Source organism: Protopterus annectens, chromosome 7.part0, assembly GCF_019279795.1.
Source record: "Protopterus annectens isolate FY-2018-M chromosome 7.part0, PAN1.0, whole genome shotgun sequence".
Taxonomy (NCBI): domain Eukaryota; kingdom Metazoa; phylum Chordata; order Ceratodontiformes; family Protopteridae; genus Protopterus; species Protopterus annectens.
The window spans coordinates 1,700,290,238-1,700,306,388 of record NC_056739.1 but is presented as its reverse complement, the minus strand read 5'-3'; the positions used below and the strand labels follow the sequence as shown (position 1 = coordinate 1,700,306,388).

At 40.1% G+C, this 16,151-nt stretch overlaps 1 protein-coding gene across 1 annotated transcript in view; it reads right to left on the bottom strand.

Moving 5' to 3' along the window:
• The window catches only part of LOC122807176 (transmembrane emp24 domain-containing protein 10-like), a 100,232-nt gene that overhangs the window by 28,427 nt on the left and 55,654 nt on the right, over positions 1–16,151 (bottom strand). Inside the window, exon 3 of the mRNA XM_044078214.1 lies at positions 11,494–11,567. Within this exon, the coding sequence (XP_043934149.1) occupies positions 11,494–11,567 (74 nt within the window). The remainder of the gene's footprint in view (positions 1–11,493; positions 11,568–16,151) is intronic.

Genomic DNA, 16,151 nt, shown 5'->3' with positions numbered 1-16,151 from the left:
GGAGAAACTTGCACCTCCCCCCAGTGTCTCATACTCCCTGATAAGGTCCAACCATAAAGCTGTTGCCTTTGAAATCAAAATCAACTCTGTAATCCCATTAAAACCAGTAATGGGAACTATTACAAAGCAAATTATCTGTTATTAAGTGATGGTTTGCCAAAATTCTGTGCCACTACAAACCATGAGAACACACCAGTCTTTGCTGAATTGCTGTCAGAAACTCTGTACAACCATGTCAATGGCTGCATGGAGGCTGCTGCACCCACCAGAAGTAATCACAAAACTAGCCCCAGAAAGAAACTGGCCTGGTGGCATCCCAAATTAAACAGGATATACAATAAAAGGAAAGAAAATTATGGCAAAAATCAGAAGCGTAATTCCCATAAAGATAAAAACTCTCTCATTAAAGTAAATAGGCAACTAAGAGGGCTAATTAGGTCAAGCAACCCCATTTTTTGAGGTTAAGATATCCTTCAAGGTGAAAGATAACCATAAGGCCTTCTACAACTATGTCAGAAACCTCAAGGGCAGGACACAGCAATGTGCTGAGCTGGTGGTTAATGGTGACAGATTCACCAAGCCTGGTGATACAGGGAACCTATTAGCGAACAAATTCAGTTCCAACTTTATCCCCCTCTCACCCCAACTCCACCCCCCCCACCAATAATGCCCTCAGACATAATCCTTTCAGCTATAACTAGGGAGTATGTACTGCCTGCACTCACCAAAGCCAAGAACATAGCCTCCATGGGCCCCAGTAACATCCTGGGATGCCTTCTGAATAGTCTAAAATATAACTTATCAGGACCCCTGAAATCATTATTTAACCACAGTCTTAAAATAAGCTTTGTGCCACATGAATGGAGGACTGCAATGGTCATGCCCCCTTCATAGGAAGAACCTTCAACAGATGCTAGAAATTACAGGTTCATCACACCAACTAGTCTTGTTTGCAAAGCCATGCAAAGAATTGTCATGGAAATTATCAACAAGAACACAGAAGACCTCAAGATACTGAATCCACCCCAGACTGGCTTTGCCAAAGGAAAGTCATGTTTACTGAATCTTGTAGACTAATTTAAAAGGTCACTAAGGCAATGGATGATGGGAAAACTGTGCATACTGCCTACCTAGATCTGACTAAGGTATTTAATACAATACCCCAGTTGGCCATTTTCAACAAACTTAAAAATAGGGATAAACACATTTATAACACACTGGATAACTAGCTGGCTCACTGTTAGGACCCAAGAGATTAGAATCAGTCAGGCCACCTCACCAAAGAGGCTGGTCACCAGTGGAGTCCCCCAGGGCTCTGTGCTAGGCCCACTCCAATTTGGTGTCTACTTTTCGGGTGTCAAAGCCAATGTTAAAGGCCTCAGACTAACCAAGTTCACAGATAATTTCATCTTGAGGGGATTCAATGACTGCTCAAAATTTGCAAACACCCTTCAGGAAGGTCTAATACAGACAAATGCTTGGTGCCAAACCCATGGCTTAAAACTTAGTATCAAGACATGCATTATAGTACCTTTTGAGAAGTCTGCCACCTGAGGTAATTACATCATCAATAAAACACCCTTAAAATATTGATTTACTAGTCAAGGATCCAGGAACTCCTGTAGATAGTTACCTAGCTTTTGACCAACATATGTCCAAAGTAATAAGAAAATCCTTCTGTATTTGTCAGCTTATAAGCAAGAGCATGGCATCTAGGTCCAGAGAGGTCATCATACTAATGTAGTCCACCCTCAACAGGCCCATCATAGAGTATAATGCCCCCTTTGGTATGTACCTGACCAGACACATGCAGCAGGTGGAATATCCAAAAAGTTTCCTCACAAAAAGAATACAGGGAGTAAACACACTGTCCTACTCTGATCACCTCAAAGCCCTGATTCTTTACTTGGTATCATACAGACTTCTGACAGGTTATCTTTGCCTGGCATAAAAGGCATACCTGGACCCTGTTTTGATGAATCTTTTGTACATCTGCCAAACAAACAGCATTAAAACTTCTAGACTAAAGACCTAAATTTTGCTTGCGACATAAACAGGACATGTTGGAGAGACAGATATGTTTGTCAGAGAATTCCCATTCTCTGAAACTGGTTTCTCATCAATGTGAAGCAGTTTCACCCTACCCTATTACCGCACAATTTGGACCAACTGATGGGTAATCATAAATTCACCCTTGGTTTGGCTGCTATGCCTCTGATGGAGAGAGACAGTCAGTAAATCACATCTATAAATCAAGTATAAATCAAACTTATGGGTCACATTTGCTTTGCATGGATAGGCTTTTAAGGGCCGCAGTGGTTGTTAACCTAGTATGCACCTATGAACCAAGAATACAATCAGTTGGTATAACAAATATGCTGACAATTGTAAGATGGATTTTATATTACGCGATAGAGATGACTATGCAGTCATTAACTGCTATATGTCTGAAAAAATAATTGGGCAAAACATTTTTGCATCAATTTTAGTATGAATAAATGTTATACTAAGTTTTTTTGAAAAGTATGTCCCAAGAGATAGATTATTTCTATAAGACATAGAGTTGAGGTGGATGTATATAATGATTTAGGCCCACTCCTTTCTGAGTCTCTACCTCAAATCATGCTGATTTAGTTGTTTCTAAAGCTGTAAAGCAATGATATATATTAATGAGAAATGTTACTTTAAGAGATAGACAGCATTTAGTATAGTTATAAAAAACATTTATCTGGCCAGTTTTGGAGTATAATAATATTTTGATTTGCAATATAGAACAATTAAATGGAACATAATCAGTACAAATAAACTTTACAAAAAGTGCTTTGTCTCTTTCAGATTTTATTTTGAGAGATGTAAAAGTTGGCATTGTTTAGTATTCATTACTGTTATTTTAGAAGCAAATTAATATTGACTTATAATGCACTGAATAACGATTAGCTTATATGAATCTGAATATTAATACTATAGGATAACCTTAGGACTTGTAAACATGCCAACTGTTCATACAGGGTTTCAAAATGTAGAGCAAGAAGACACAAAAGATCCCAATACTTTGGAATAAATTGCCATTATATCTATGTAATTTTTCAAGTAAGTTTTTAAGAATAATATTGAGAAATAAATAGGAAACTGACTATATGATCCAACTTTTTGGGAGTCAGTGTTCCTAGATGGCCTTGGGGTTTGAACACTGTTGTTATGAACATATCAATCAGGAAATGGATTTAGGCTTTGGGAGTAGGAGGGGACTTTTAGGTTTTGGGTGCAGGAGGGGAGTTTTAGGTTTAGGAAGAGGAAGGAGAGTCTCTGGTTAGGAACTGAGTGGGAGTTTTAGGGGTAGAGTTAGGCACTGGTAGGTCTACACCGTTTTATAGGTTGGGGGTTGTGAGTTTAAGTAGTTTAAGGATATTTTTTGGCTAGTGGGAGTTTGAGTACTTGTTTTTTTTAGCAAAGGGGCAGTGAGTTGTGTGTGTCATGCGCTGCTAGCATGTGAGCACTTATAGTATCTCCATTATTTCATATGTTATATATAAAACAACCACAAAATCCAGAGATAAACCAGTGTCATTACTGCTGAATTCCATACCTGTCCATTGAGTTAAGTTGTTTCTTGCCCATAGTGAAGCAATGTGTCAGGTATGGTGACTATGTCTTTAACCCTCATGCGGTAGGAGTGGTTAAGATGTAATTGGGGGAGTGGGTTGCATCACTCTAGTAGTATATCTCTGCAGCTGGTAGCAATGGAGTATAGGTGGAATTAATGGGGTCAACCAACACATTCCACTGCAGAACAACGAGTTGGTACCTATGGGCTAAGATCAACCAGCAGTTTACCTTTCCAAAAAATCTATCTTGTTTTGATTTACAAACTAGACTCACAAAATAATGGGAGAAAATTAGTGAAAATGAATACTAACTTATATACACTATTATTAGCAGTAGAGTCCAGGTACTGGCTTATTTTTCTAATAATAGTGCATAAGTTCTTAACACACTTACTAGTTAATGTGTATGTTAAAAAGTAAATACATAAAAAATGAATAATTTATGTATGTGAGAAAATATACAAATATCTGCCTTAAAATTAATAATTTTAAAACAAATATAAAGTTAATCAAATGTGTTTGATATACTATACAAATATGAAAATATGTAAATACGTAAATACTGGCACAGCTATAGTTAAAACAGTATGGCAATGCATACAACATACAACCTCCGCTAATTGTTCAAGTGCAACATACACTAAGAAGGTGGGGATAAACGTTTATGCAAACATCACCTGGGAAGTGCGGCAAGAACATGGACACCAACTGGTAAAACACTTGGATTAACTTTATTAGAACATCAGTTGAGCACTTTCATTCCCCAAGTAGGGAATATCATCAGAACTAGTTAATTAAAACCCAGTCATTAATTTAAATAGTAGAAACACCAATCAGATAGTTAAAAAAAATCACATCACCATGTAAGTAAAAAAATTAAAAATATATGTGTTGTACATTAACTATTAAAGAACATTTTATTATATTAATGAAAAACCTTAATGTGCAAACCATACCACTTTGCTGCATAATATTTTAGTCTTAAAATAGAAGTCAGAGAAATAAGATTCATTTAACCCATGGGGACTGTAGCATTGAGTCGGATTTGCTATTGTAATTCCCTGAGATTTAAATGTTCTTCACTAATTTTACCCTGGGGATCCTTCTTATCTTGTTCAATAACTAAAAAAACAAATTTGTGTGATGCACAAACAGAAATGTGCTAGAACAAAGCATTAGTAGTTTTTGTTCTCTTCCTAATGTCTAAATATGCTCACAGATACAATCCCTCAGTCTAGAGGTTTTTCCTACATAGTAAGCAGGACAATGTAAGCAAGGGGTCAAATACACCACATTCTTAGCTGTGCAATTAAAGTGTCCACTGACCCTGACACCGAATAAAACACAAACAGAAGGTTACAATTCAAAGAAGAAAGGGATGATGATGAAGCTAGAGGGAAGGTCAAGAAATAAGTAGAAAGTGGGATTTTGGACAGAGATGCTTAAGGAGAATAATAACAACCATACAGAGTATTAGATTTATAAAAGTAGCAGAACTTATTCTAAGAACTAAGCCAACATGAGAATGGAAAAAGAAGATTTTGGTGCTAGAGATAACTGCGGTTAAGGGTACAGAGAATACAGATTCATGGGAGGTTACTAGACTACTGGGCCTAGAGCCCTTACAAGCCTAGCCCTGTTAATCCTGGGTTGCCTCAATTGTCCTTGGTTAGATGGACGTAATACACAGAGTGAGTCTATGATAAACACCGACTACCCCTGTCTATGATGGACATGGGTGCCACTCATAGAATGAATTTGCAGTCTCCCATCCATTTATCCAGGTTGCGACTGAATAGCGTCAGTGAGGAGCTCTGCTTCAAGGGAATTGGAAGTTTATTTCAGAGTACTGGCAATCTCTGGGAGCTATATTTGTCTCTAGCATGTTCTGTTAATGTCCCAGGCTAGGTTAATATCCTAGAGCAAGTGATTCTTGTACCATTTGACTTGTGGATGTGCAGCATATCCATCAGGACAGGGTCAGAGACTGCCTTGTAGGCCATGTACAAGTTGCCTCTCAACAGCCTATAAGATACAGAGTACAGTGACAGTGCTTTCAGTCTATCCACATAAGTCAATTTGGAGGCCCTGTATTTTCTTGGTGAGAAATCTCTGTGTACTGTCCAGCTGCTGCAGGTGTCTGGTGAGGTACATGCAGAAGGGAGCATTGTACTTTATTAATGGTCTGATGAGGGTTGAGTACAGTGGCGTTAAAATATCCTAAGACCTGGATGGGAGGCCCTTACTTATGAGATGTGCAACACAGAAGGCTTTCCTTACCACTGTGGAAACTTGGTGGTCAAAGTTCAAATTGTTACCTACTTGTGCTCTCAGATCTCGCACCACTGGGTTTGAAGTTGGGGGGGTGCTGTCAGTATTATAATTAGCAAGGAATTGCCCTTTGCCAAAAGGGATAATAATGCATTTTTTTGCAGTTGGTTTTACCGTGGCTTTAGCAGCAGTCAATTGCCTGTGTTAGCTCCTCCTGTAATATGTTAATATTGTTGGGGAACTCAGTGACTGCACCCAGTTTGCAATCATCAAAGAACTTGGTAAGCCAAAGGCAGCCTACTTTGGCCTGGATATCTGAGAAATAAATTCAAACAGTAAAGGGCCTAGCACAGATCCTTGTGGTACTCCACTGATGATGGGTCTACTGATGGAGTCACCAACTTTGACAGTATATGTTCCTTTGCTGAGCCAATTGGCTACCCATCTAGTGACATAAAAGGTTAATCCCCAGCTGAGAGAGTTTCTCAATGATACCTAAGTGGAGGATTCTGTCAAAAGCCTTGGCTACGTCAAGATAGGCAGTACGCACTGTCTTACCTTCATCCAGGGCTATGGTGACTTTCTCAAAGAAGTCTACTAGATTTAATAAGCATGATCTACCCTTAATGAATAATTCATTGTGGGTTGGGTCTAGAGCTTGAAGGTCGCCTATGTCCTTGCTGATAAAGTCCATGATGATTCTTTCCATTACCTTACATACAAGGCTGGTTAGACTTATGGGTCTATCATTCCCAGTGTCGGTTGATGCCCCCCCCCCTTTGTGCAAGGGGATTACTGCCACTGTTCTCCATTCTGCTGGAACAAAGCCAGTTCCCAGGCTTTGGTTAAAGAGAACACCAAGTGGGTTCTGTTTTAGATTGCTTAATAAGCAACCTGGGATGTTATCTGGTCACATTGAAGCCGTGTTTTTGGTCTTGGAGAGTGCAGATGTGACCTGATTTCTAGAGATAATAGGCAGAAGGCTGGTGTCAGGTATACTTTGGGGTATGGCTGGCGGAGAAGTGGGGGGAGGGTGACGTTTGCACCAAATCTGTCAGGTAGCAGGTTGGCAGTTTCCTCCAGTATAGTATGAGTGGTACCATCTACTACCAGTTCAGCATATAGCTGGTCATTCACTTTTAAATTTCAGACGTAGTTAAAGAATGCCTTATAATTATCCTTAGCTTGGGATACTACTTTAGCTTTGTAATTAGCTTTAAAGGGCTGTACAAGATTTCTGATTTTCTTGTTCAAGCTGCAGAGGGAATTCTTCTTCTGCTGAAGCATTTCCCTCTTGTTCCTGGACATCAGTTCCTTCCTTTTGTTATTTAACCTGTTTATACTTGAGGTCCATCAGGTGGCTTGTTTTTTTTGGGAGAATCTGGTTTTAATCCAGTCAAGTACAGTGAAGTCTATACAGTTGCTTAAGTGTTTGTACAGGGCATTTGTGTAACCTCTACATAGGAATCATTGTTGTCTGTGATTGCAGGGGGCATAAAACTTTACAATATCGCTTAATAGGCTGTAGTTTGCTATGGAAAAGTTTTTTTTAGTTTTCTGCTCCTGTGGTGGTGACAGATTCAATAGTTACTTCGAACGAGACTGATTTATAGTTTGACCTTACCAGGGAGGGCATCATACAGGGGGGAGTGCAGTGACCGCCCCCATGTTGGGCAGTACTATGTTTAAGACATTTGAGCCCCTTGTGGGGGTGCAGATGATCTGTTCCACAGCATTTGTATTGACAAAGTCCAGGAACCTCGGGGTGAGTATGTCTGTGCTCATGTATGTCACCCAGTCGATGAAAGTACAGCTGAAATCTCCTATGACTAAGGTATTGGGCTGTATGGTAAGTGACTCCAGTAAGTCTAGGTATGAGGTGTGCTTTTCTTGGCTGATGGTGGGGGACATGATGTGGTAGGGTATTTTGCCTATAGTTAAATGGACATAGATTAGCTCGAGACAGTCATACTGTTTGACCAGTCTCAAGGTCTACTTGGCTTTAGTGAAGATGGATACAGCACCTCCTTTGTTTTTTCATGCTCAGTTTGAGGTCTGAACGTGTGGAAGGCATTATAGCCTTGCATGATCAGGGTGCTCTCTGCAGCCTTGAACCATGTCTCAGTGACTGCACAGACATCAGCATCGTCCAAGGTGAGGAGTACATCCAGGGAGTGCAGTTTCATGTTTAGACCCTTAGCATTAAGCAGCAGAACCTTGAGTTTGTCTTGAGTGGATTTTGTTACATCAGAAATTTTGTTGTTTTGACATTGCGTAAAAAAGGCACTACGGGGGAGGAAAGTGCCTTTCCAGTATCCAAAAGCCTACAGGTGACAGGTGCAGACCATTTCTGGCAAAGCAGCGTGGCATGTCAACCATTTCTTCCCAGGCTGACAGATACTGGATCCCTGTTGACTGACACCACAAGTTAAGCCAATTGTTGAAGTCACTCATTTTTTGTTTATATTGTGGCATCATCCTGGGTGAATGTAGAATGCTGCTTAAGGCTAGGGTCGTACCTGCCTGGAACACAGTCTGAGAGTTCAGGATTGTCTCTCCTAATATAGTCCAGAGAGGTATGTCTCAAGTCATTCACCTCAACATGGACTATGACAGAGTCGGAATGGTACTTGTTGTCGAGTGACATGAGTGCATGTGTGGTTTGACAGATCCTCGCACCTGACAGGCAGCTGAATGTGACCTTCTCTTTGCCTAGCCTGGTGAGGAGAACATCTGTTTGTCTCACTGTGGAGTCGCCTATGACCAAGACATTAGGTTTTGAGGTGTTTTGCCTTAGGGGCTTATTTGCTAAGGCACTGGTGTATGTGTTATTATGTGTAGTGGTGTCTATTTGCATAGCAGTGTGTGCAAGTGTTTTACTTTTGGGCAGTCTCTGATCTTTTGGTAGGCTTCTAGTGAGTACCTAAGTGTATGTGGGTTTGTGTGTCATGACCTCATTTTTGTGTGTATGCTGACAACCTTTTTGATGTCAGGTTTGTTGTTATGTGAGGGAATCAATTCCAATTTCATAGTGTAATTACATCTCTCACATAGGGTTTAATTGTTTTAGGAGTAAGTGGTTGTCAGTATACATGAGACAATTACTACATTGCCTCAGGGTGCCCATGTCAATCAGGCTGCACGGTGAAAAGATGGTAAACTACCTGCCCATTATACCAGGTTTTTCCATATGTACTATTAGGGAGGGGAGTAGGCTAGTTTGACCACTTTTTTTTTTTTGCTGGGACTAACAAAGGTGCTTGTTCTATTGAAGGCTTTGGATGATAAGTGTTGCAATCCTGCTCAGTGTGCCAATAGTGCAGTATGGAAGCTTGGGAGGGTTCCACTGACAGATGTCTGGGGAAAATTTGAGTTTCATGGTGTTTGCATCTATACAAGGCACCACTAACCCCTGTTGTATGGTGCGCTGCAACACAAATGCGAGGCTTAAGTACAGGTGAAATTAAAATCCTTTTAAGCTAATCTACCAGTAGGAAAGGACATAGTGAACTTTCCTCCAACAATCCCCAGCTCAGACAAGGCTGGATCCACACTCTTCTGCCACAAGGGTGCAGGGGAGCCCTTCTTAATGTAAGATGGCTGGTTCAGTGCTCAAGTGCATCAATAACAAGCTAGATTCAGCAGGTCTGAATCTAGTCTATGCTATCTAGGCTAACAGTGCAGTTGAAATCAAGTGCAGATAATGAAGCAGCCAGAAACGGTAAAAGAGTAAAAAACAGAAATGATGCAGCAGTTTGATAAAATACAGTTCAAAAAGTGCAGCAGAATCCTGAAACTTATAAAGATCAGAATCATGAAACTTTAAAACACCGAGTCCCACAATACCGAAAACCGAAAAGCAAAAGTTAAATCCTTACTCTACACCGATGCAACACACCTGAAAAACACACATATGTGACATCAAAGCACCACGTATACACTTCATAATAACACTGCATATTTCAAACTAAAACTATATCCAAACAACGTCATAACTAAAAACAATAAGTCATATAGTAGTATACTATCTCGAATACTGCTCTAAACAAAAGTGAGTGTAACCTGTGATTTACAGATTCAAAAACTACAACTACATATGTTATCCTACAATCCCCCCCTGCAACCCCCATACTCCCCTGACATTTAATATACCAACTATGAAATTGTACAACATTGTGAAAAAAGGATAAACTACAACTACACATTGAACATTCATGTGTCACCATTTCAACACGATCTCCTGTGTTACTGTAAAGAATCAATGCTTTCAACTTATCGCCACAAGCTAAACATAAACACACAGCTCTACCTCTCCAAACACAGACCACTTCATAACTACCACTTCTTTTTTATTTTACAGTTAAAACTTATAAAAATGTATCCACTAGCACCAGAAACTTGGAACGTAAAGTCAGTTGTGTTCTTTTTAAGTATGTAAGACAAATCTTAACGTGACAGAGCAGAATTTCACCACCTTTACATTACAGTTCGGTATTGTGGAACTCCGTGTTTTAAAGTCTCAGGAGTCTGATCTTTCAGTTTTATCGTCTCGGTCTTCGTAATCTGGTCTTCTGATAATTCGGGATTTAAAAGTAGATCCACATACACACACACACACACACACACGCACACAATGAGCCTTAACTGTATAGCTCTTAAATGCCCCTTCGGATCAGGTAACCCTAAACCACTGTGTTGTATTGGAAGCATCAACTTATCTCATTTAAGTCTTGGCTTCTTCCCCTCAAAGATATACAGTAGTTTTATCCTACGATGGGGGCAAGTCACATATATCTTACAAATGTATGGCCAGTTATTAGAGTGGACATACAAGATTTAGAAGTTTACCTTGCAAAAAATTATACATGTTACTAATGAATGATTTTTTTGGAATACTAATACACATTTTTGAAAGAGAAAGCCTAAATGCAAAACAGAACAATTTCAGGCCATTTGAAGTGTCCATCTGTAATGTGTGCATATGGAAATAATTTCAAGTCAACAGGAAGTTTCCATTTCTAATATGTGAATATGTAAATCATTTCAAGAAACAATAAGGTAGTTACAGAAAAAAATATCACCAACAAACAGTCAAATATGTTAAACAGCAGAGCACTAAAAATGTAAACCTTACCAATGATTGCCCTTAGAAAATAAGAAATATTTATGCAGTACATAAAAATAGTCTACTATCAAACTTAACTAGATCATAATTACTATAATGTTACCACTCAAAACGGTAAACAAATTTATACTGCAAAAAAAAAATTATGATTAGGTCTCCATGTTGAAAATGCAGTAAAGGTAGTGTTGTATGTAAAAAGGTAACCCTTCAGACAATGTGGAATGCAAGTTCCAATGCAAATTCTACAGAGGGCATAGAATATAATAAGTGAAGGCTAATTCAATGTGTGCAAAAATGTGTGATCTATATGCAGCTTTTCTGAAAATAAAGGGAGCCCAGATGTTCTGTTTTTCCTTTTGTCCCATTTCAGCTTCTACCATATTTGCTCACAATGTTTGAGAATCTGTCCTGCAAGAGCTTATTAAACTGTGAGTCTGTATTTACAACATTTTATGTGTAGGAAACACTTTCTTCTTTTATTGCAATACTTACATCTTCATAGTTCTTGGCTTCCACTCCATGCTTTGTATTCAGAATGATCAGCTGGTCTGGAACTCTGATGCTCCCTGGAAGGTAAAATGCACTTATTATTAAATATTGAACCTATGGTGCTATAAAATGCAAAGGGTAACATTTAGGCCACCAAGAGTTGAACTGCCGGTGATTTCTGAAAAAGACATGGTGATAATACAATCAACAGAAACAGCACTCGTGGAGCATCATTTTCAACCATTAAACCATGTACATTTAAAATTACCTCTCTATACTGCATTTCTACACACACACACACACACATATATATATATATATATATATATGTGTGTGTGTGTGTGTGTGTGTATATATATATATATATATATATATATATATATATATATATATATATATGTATAGTGCAAGTCTAGTTTTTGCACTTTGTGTTTCTTAACAGTACTGCACTGTTTTCATTTATTTGCTTGACTGAATTGTTTACTTATCTGTGTTTGCATTTATATATTTGATGGCCTCTGGCTGAATTTTGTTTCCTGAACTTTGCCGAAATTTTTATTTCTGTTCTAAGGCATATGGCACAGCACTTTAAGTTGAACTAACTGGTTCCACACAGGGGGTCCTTTACAGCTCTCTGGGGCAGCAGGGAGTTGTAGTGAATTCATTCCAGGGTGAAAACACTGGTCAAACAGCTTTTGTGTTATCTGATTGTCTCAAGGCTTGGCTTTGGAAAGGTATTTTATCTTGCTGGTATAAAAATATTACCTTTGTGTGAATTTCTGCTTATTTTGCTAGAAGCTCCATTGTGCCTGACTGAGGGTGTTCCTTAAACAATCTGGAAATATAGAGCTGATACAAGTATATTTTTTTGCACTTTATCTAACTGTTCAGTGATTCTTAACAGTACTGCACTGTTGTTTTATTTATTTGCTTGACTGAATTATTTACTTACCTGTGTCTGCATTTACATATTTGATGACCTCTCGCTGAATTTTGTTTTTCTCCCACCATCTAGCCCAACTGCTGTTGTGTTCTTAAAGTTGGTAGCTAATGCAGTTGCCTGACCCTATTGTAAATTTGATTTGGGACACTTCTCCCAGTCCCATCTCATTAGCTCATTCTACCTAATACAGAGAACATTTGGGAAGGGCAAACCCCTTAGTTCCTTAACCTTGAATTGTCTTCTGTTCCTCCTCTCTCCCTTTCCACTTTAATAAAAAAAACACTTTATTCAGCTGCTTTTACTGTATTTGTGTTTCCTCCTCCTACTCTATTACTTCACCCTGCTTTTTCTGCTACCGGGTGCTTGTTCTCTAAAGTGTTCAATTGCATCTTTCCTGTTCCATTTACTACTGCTTGTTTATAGCCTGTTTAAATTGCAAGTGTTATTCCAAGCCTCTTAGTTTTGGTTTAAGCACTTGGGATTTAGGCCTACCCCTTAGCTCTCCCTGGCCTTTCTCTCCTCAGATTCTGACAGATATGGATGATACATTTCCTACAGTTTCTCCTGCCAGTCTGGTTGATATGGGCATCCTGAGACAGTGTAGCAACTGCCAAATGTAAACGGACAATCATCTACTACTACCACCTAGGAACACAATTTGTGAGAGATGCAATTACATTAGGAGCCTAAATTCTATGCTCTCTCCCTCACAAGCCAGTATATCTGGCACTAAGAATGTACAATCACTACACCTCAAACACCACCCACTCTTACACAACAGACACCCACATATGTGGAGGTCCTCAACAAAAACATAACCAAACAAAGGAGACCTCCGAGGCAAAAACACATGCAGTCTCCACAGCCCTCCACACCACATGCCAGTCATAGTCCACACACCTGTGTCTCACAGCCACTAAGGCTTAACCATAAACTCAACATATTAGTCATATGCGACTCCATTGTGAGACACACAGATGTGCCTCTCACCATGCTGGATAAGGCAAAAGTTATGGTTAGTTGTCTGCCAGGGGCCAGAATCCGCCATATTACATACGTACTCAAATCTCTCAACAACATGTACTGTTATAACTCTGTCATAGTCCATGTTGGCGTGAATGACTTGAGACGTACCTCCCTCGACTATATGAAGAGAGACATGATTGAGCTCACACAATATGTGTCCCAGGCAGGTATGCCTCTAGCCTTAGGCAGCATTCTACCATCACCCAGAATGATGCCTTAATGCAAACAGAAAATGATTGACTTTAACAATTGGCTTAGTTTCTGGTGTCATTCCAGGGGGATCCAGTACCTGACAGCCTGTGAAGATATAATCGACAGACCACGATGCTTTGCCAGAGATGGCCTGCATCTGTCTCACTTGAGCTTCAGGCTTCTGGCAAAGGCTCTTGCCTCCCCCATAGTGCCTTTTTTAGGAAAAGTGATGAGGTTAAAACTACCGACATAAAAAATTAAACAAAACACAAATTGAAGGTCATGCTGCTAAAATCTAGGAGTCTAAACATGAAACTGCACTCATTGCAAGCATTCTTAACCCTGGAAAATGCTGACATCTGTGCAGTTACAGAAACCTGGTTCAAATCTGTGAAGAGCACCCCAGCCTTACCTGGTTACTCATCTTATCATACATTCAGACTCCAAACTGTGGGCAGTAAAGCCAAAGGAGGTAGAGTTTCAATATGCATTAAAGACATACACACCTCCAGGCTGGTCAAACAGCATGATGCACAAGAGACACTCCAAGTGCAGTTAACCAATGACAAGACTCCTGTTCAAATCACAGCTAGCTAATGGCCCCCAAATCTGACCGAAGATGCTCAATCCGCCTATCTGGACCTCTTCAAATCTATCAAGATTCAACCCTTTACCCTGATCCTAGGTGACTTCAACTATCCAAACATAGATTGGAAGAACTACTCATGCCAGAACACAAATGCCCAGAGGTTCCTCGATTTTTTCAATGCAAACACCTTGGAACAGCTAGTCGATACCCCCACAAGAGCTGAAAATATCTTGGACTTGGTAATAACCAACATGAGTAACCACTGCAGCATCCCTACAGTCTCATCCTCCCTGGTAAGATCCAACCATAAAGTGGTCCCTTTCAAAGTCATCATCTCTCCTGAGCCCCCTTCTAGCTTCAGTCAAACAAAAAAACTTCTCCACAGCTGATTACAGCCTCCTCAGGGATGGTATAAACAGCTTCACAGCCCCCACCCCCTATGTAGGAAGTGGTACCAATATCCAAAACTACACCAATGCACTATACGAGCATTTATATAGATGCATGGAATCAGGAATACCTGATAGGACTAAATTAGCTTCCACAAGGAAGAGTAAACCTGTCTGGTGGACAGCTGCAATAAATAAACTCTATAACAAAAGGAAAAAATTTCTGTCCAGGACCAAGAAGGGGCATGTGCCCAATTGGAACCAATGTCTCCTTAGCTTAACAAGCATATAAGAGCACTAGAGAAATCCTCCAAAGTAACTTTGAGTCAAAATTGGCCACATATCTACTAGAGATAGTCATAACATCCACAACCTCAAAGGAAGCACCCAGATCTGTTCAGAACTGGTAGTCAAGGACACCACATATACAAATGCCATAGATATAGCAAACTTGCTGGCTGACAGATTCAGCAAAAACTTCACCCCTTTGTCCCCCTCTCAGTAAATCAGGGCATCCCCAGTACCTGCCCCCCTTCCCCTTATATCTAGGGGAACACGTAAACACTGCTCTCTCAAAGGCAAAAAAATACAGCCTCCATGGGACCCGATTGCATCCCAGGCTGCATCCCACATGAACTCGGGCAGGAACTTGCAGCACCATTAGGCGCCCTATTCAACCAAAGCCTGAGTACCAGCTTCATCCCAGCTGAGTGGTGGACAGCCACTGTCATCCCTTTATAGAAAGGTGGAGCATCCATTGATCTGGGAAATTATAGACCCATCAGCCTAACTAGCCTGATCTGCAAGGCCATGGAATGGATTATCATGGACCTCATTAACAAGGACATTGGCAACATCCAAACACTTGATCTCACACAGTTTGGCTTCATCAAGGGGAGGTCATGTCTGTTAAATTTGGTTGACTTCCTTGAGACAGTCACCAAAGCCACGGATTAGGGGAAGATGCTACACACCGCCTACCTTGACCTGGCTAAAGTCTTAACACTATTCCCCCTCTCTGGCATAATAGGTAAACACTCTCAACTAGGCATCAATCCGTACATTACCAGATGAGTATCAAACTGACTCACTGATAGAACCCATCTAGTCAAAATAGGGGAAGCCACCTCAAGCAGTAGACCTGTAATGAGTGGAGCCTCTGTTATTTGGGATTTACTTTTCTGAAGTGCAGGCCAAAACCAGTGGGCTATGGCTGACCAAGTTTGCAGATGACTGCAAGCTGGGCGCTGCCATCATTTCCCCTAGTGATGTGGACATCGTCTAAGAGGGTCTCACCCAAATAAATGACTGGTGCCAGAAACATGGCCTCAATCTGAATACCAAAACATGCATTATTATCCCCTTTGGGGAGAGTAACATTCCCAAAAATTATCACATTAATAACAATGTCCTAAGCACATAGTCAGTCATGAGGGATTTAGGTACCCAGGTTAATAGCAACCTGACTTTTGACCACCATGTTGCTTCCGTTGTACAGAAAGGTTTCTACATGGCCACCTCA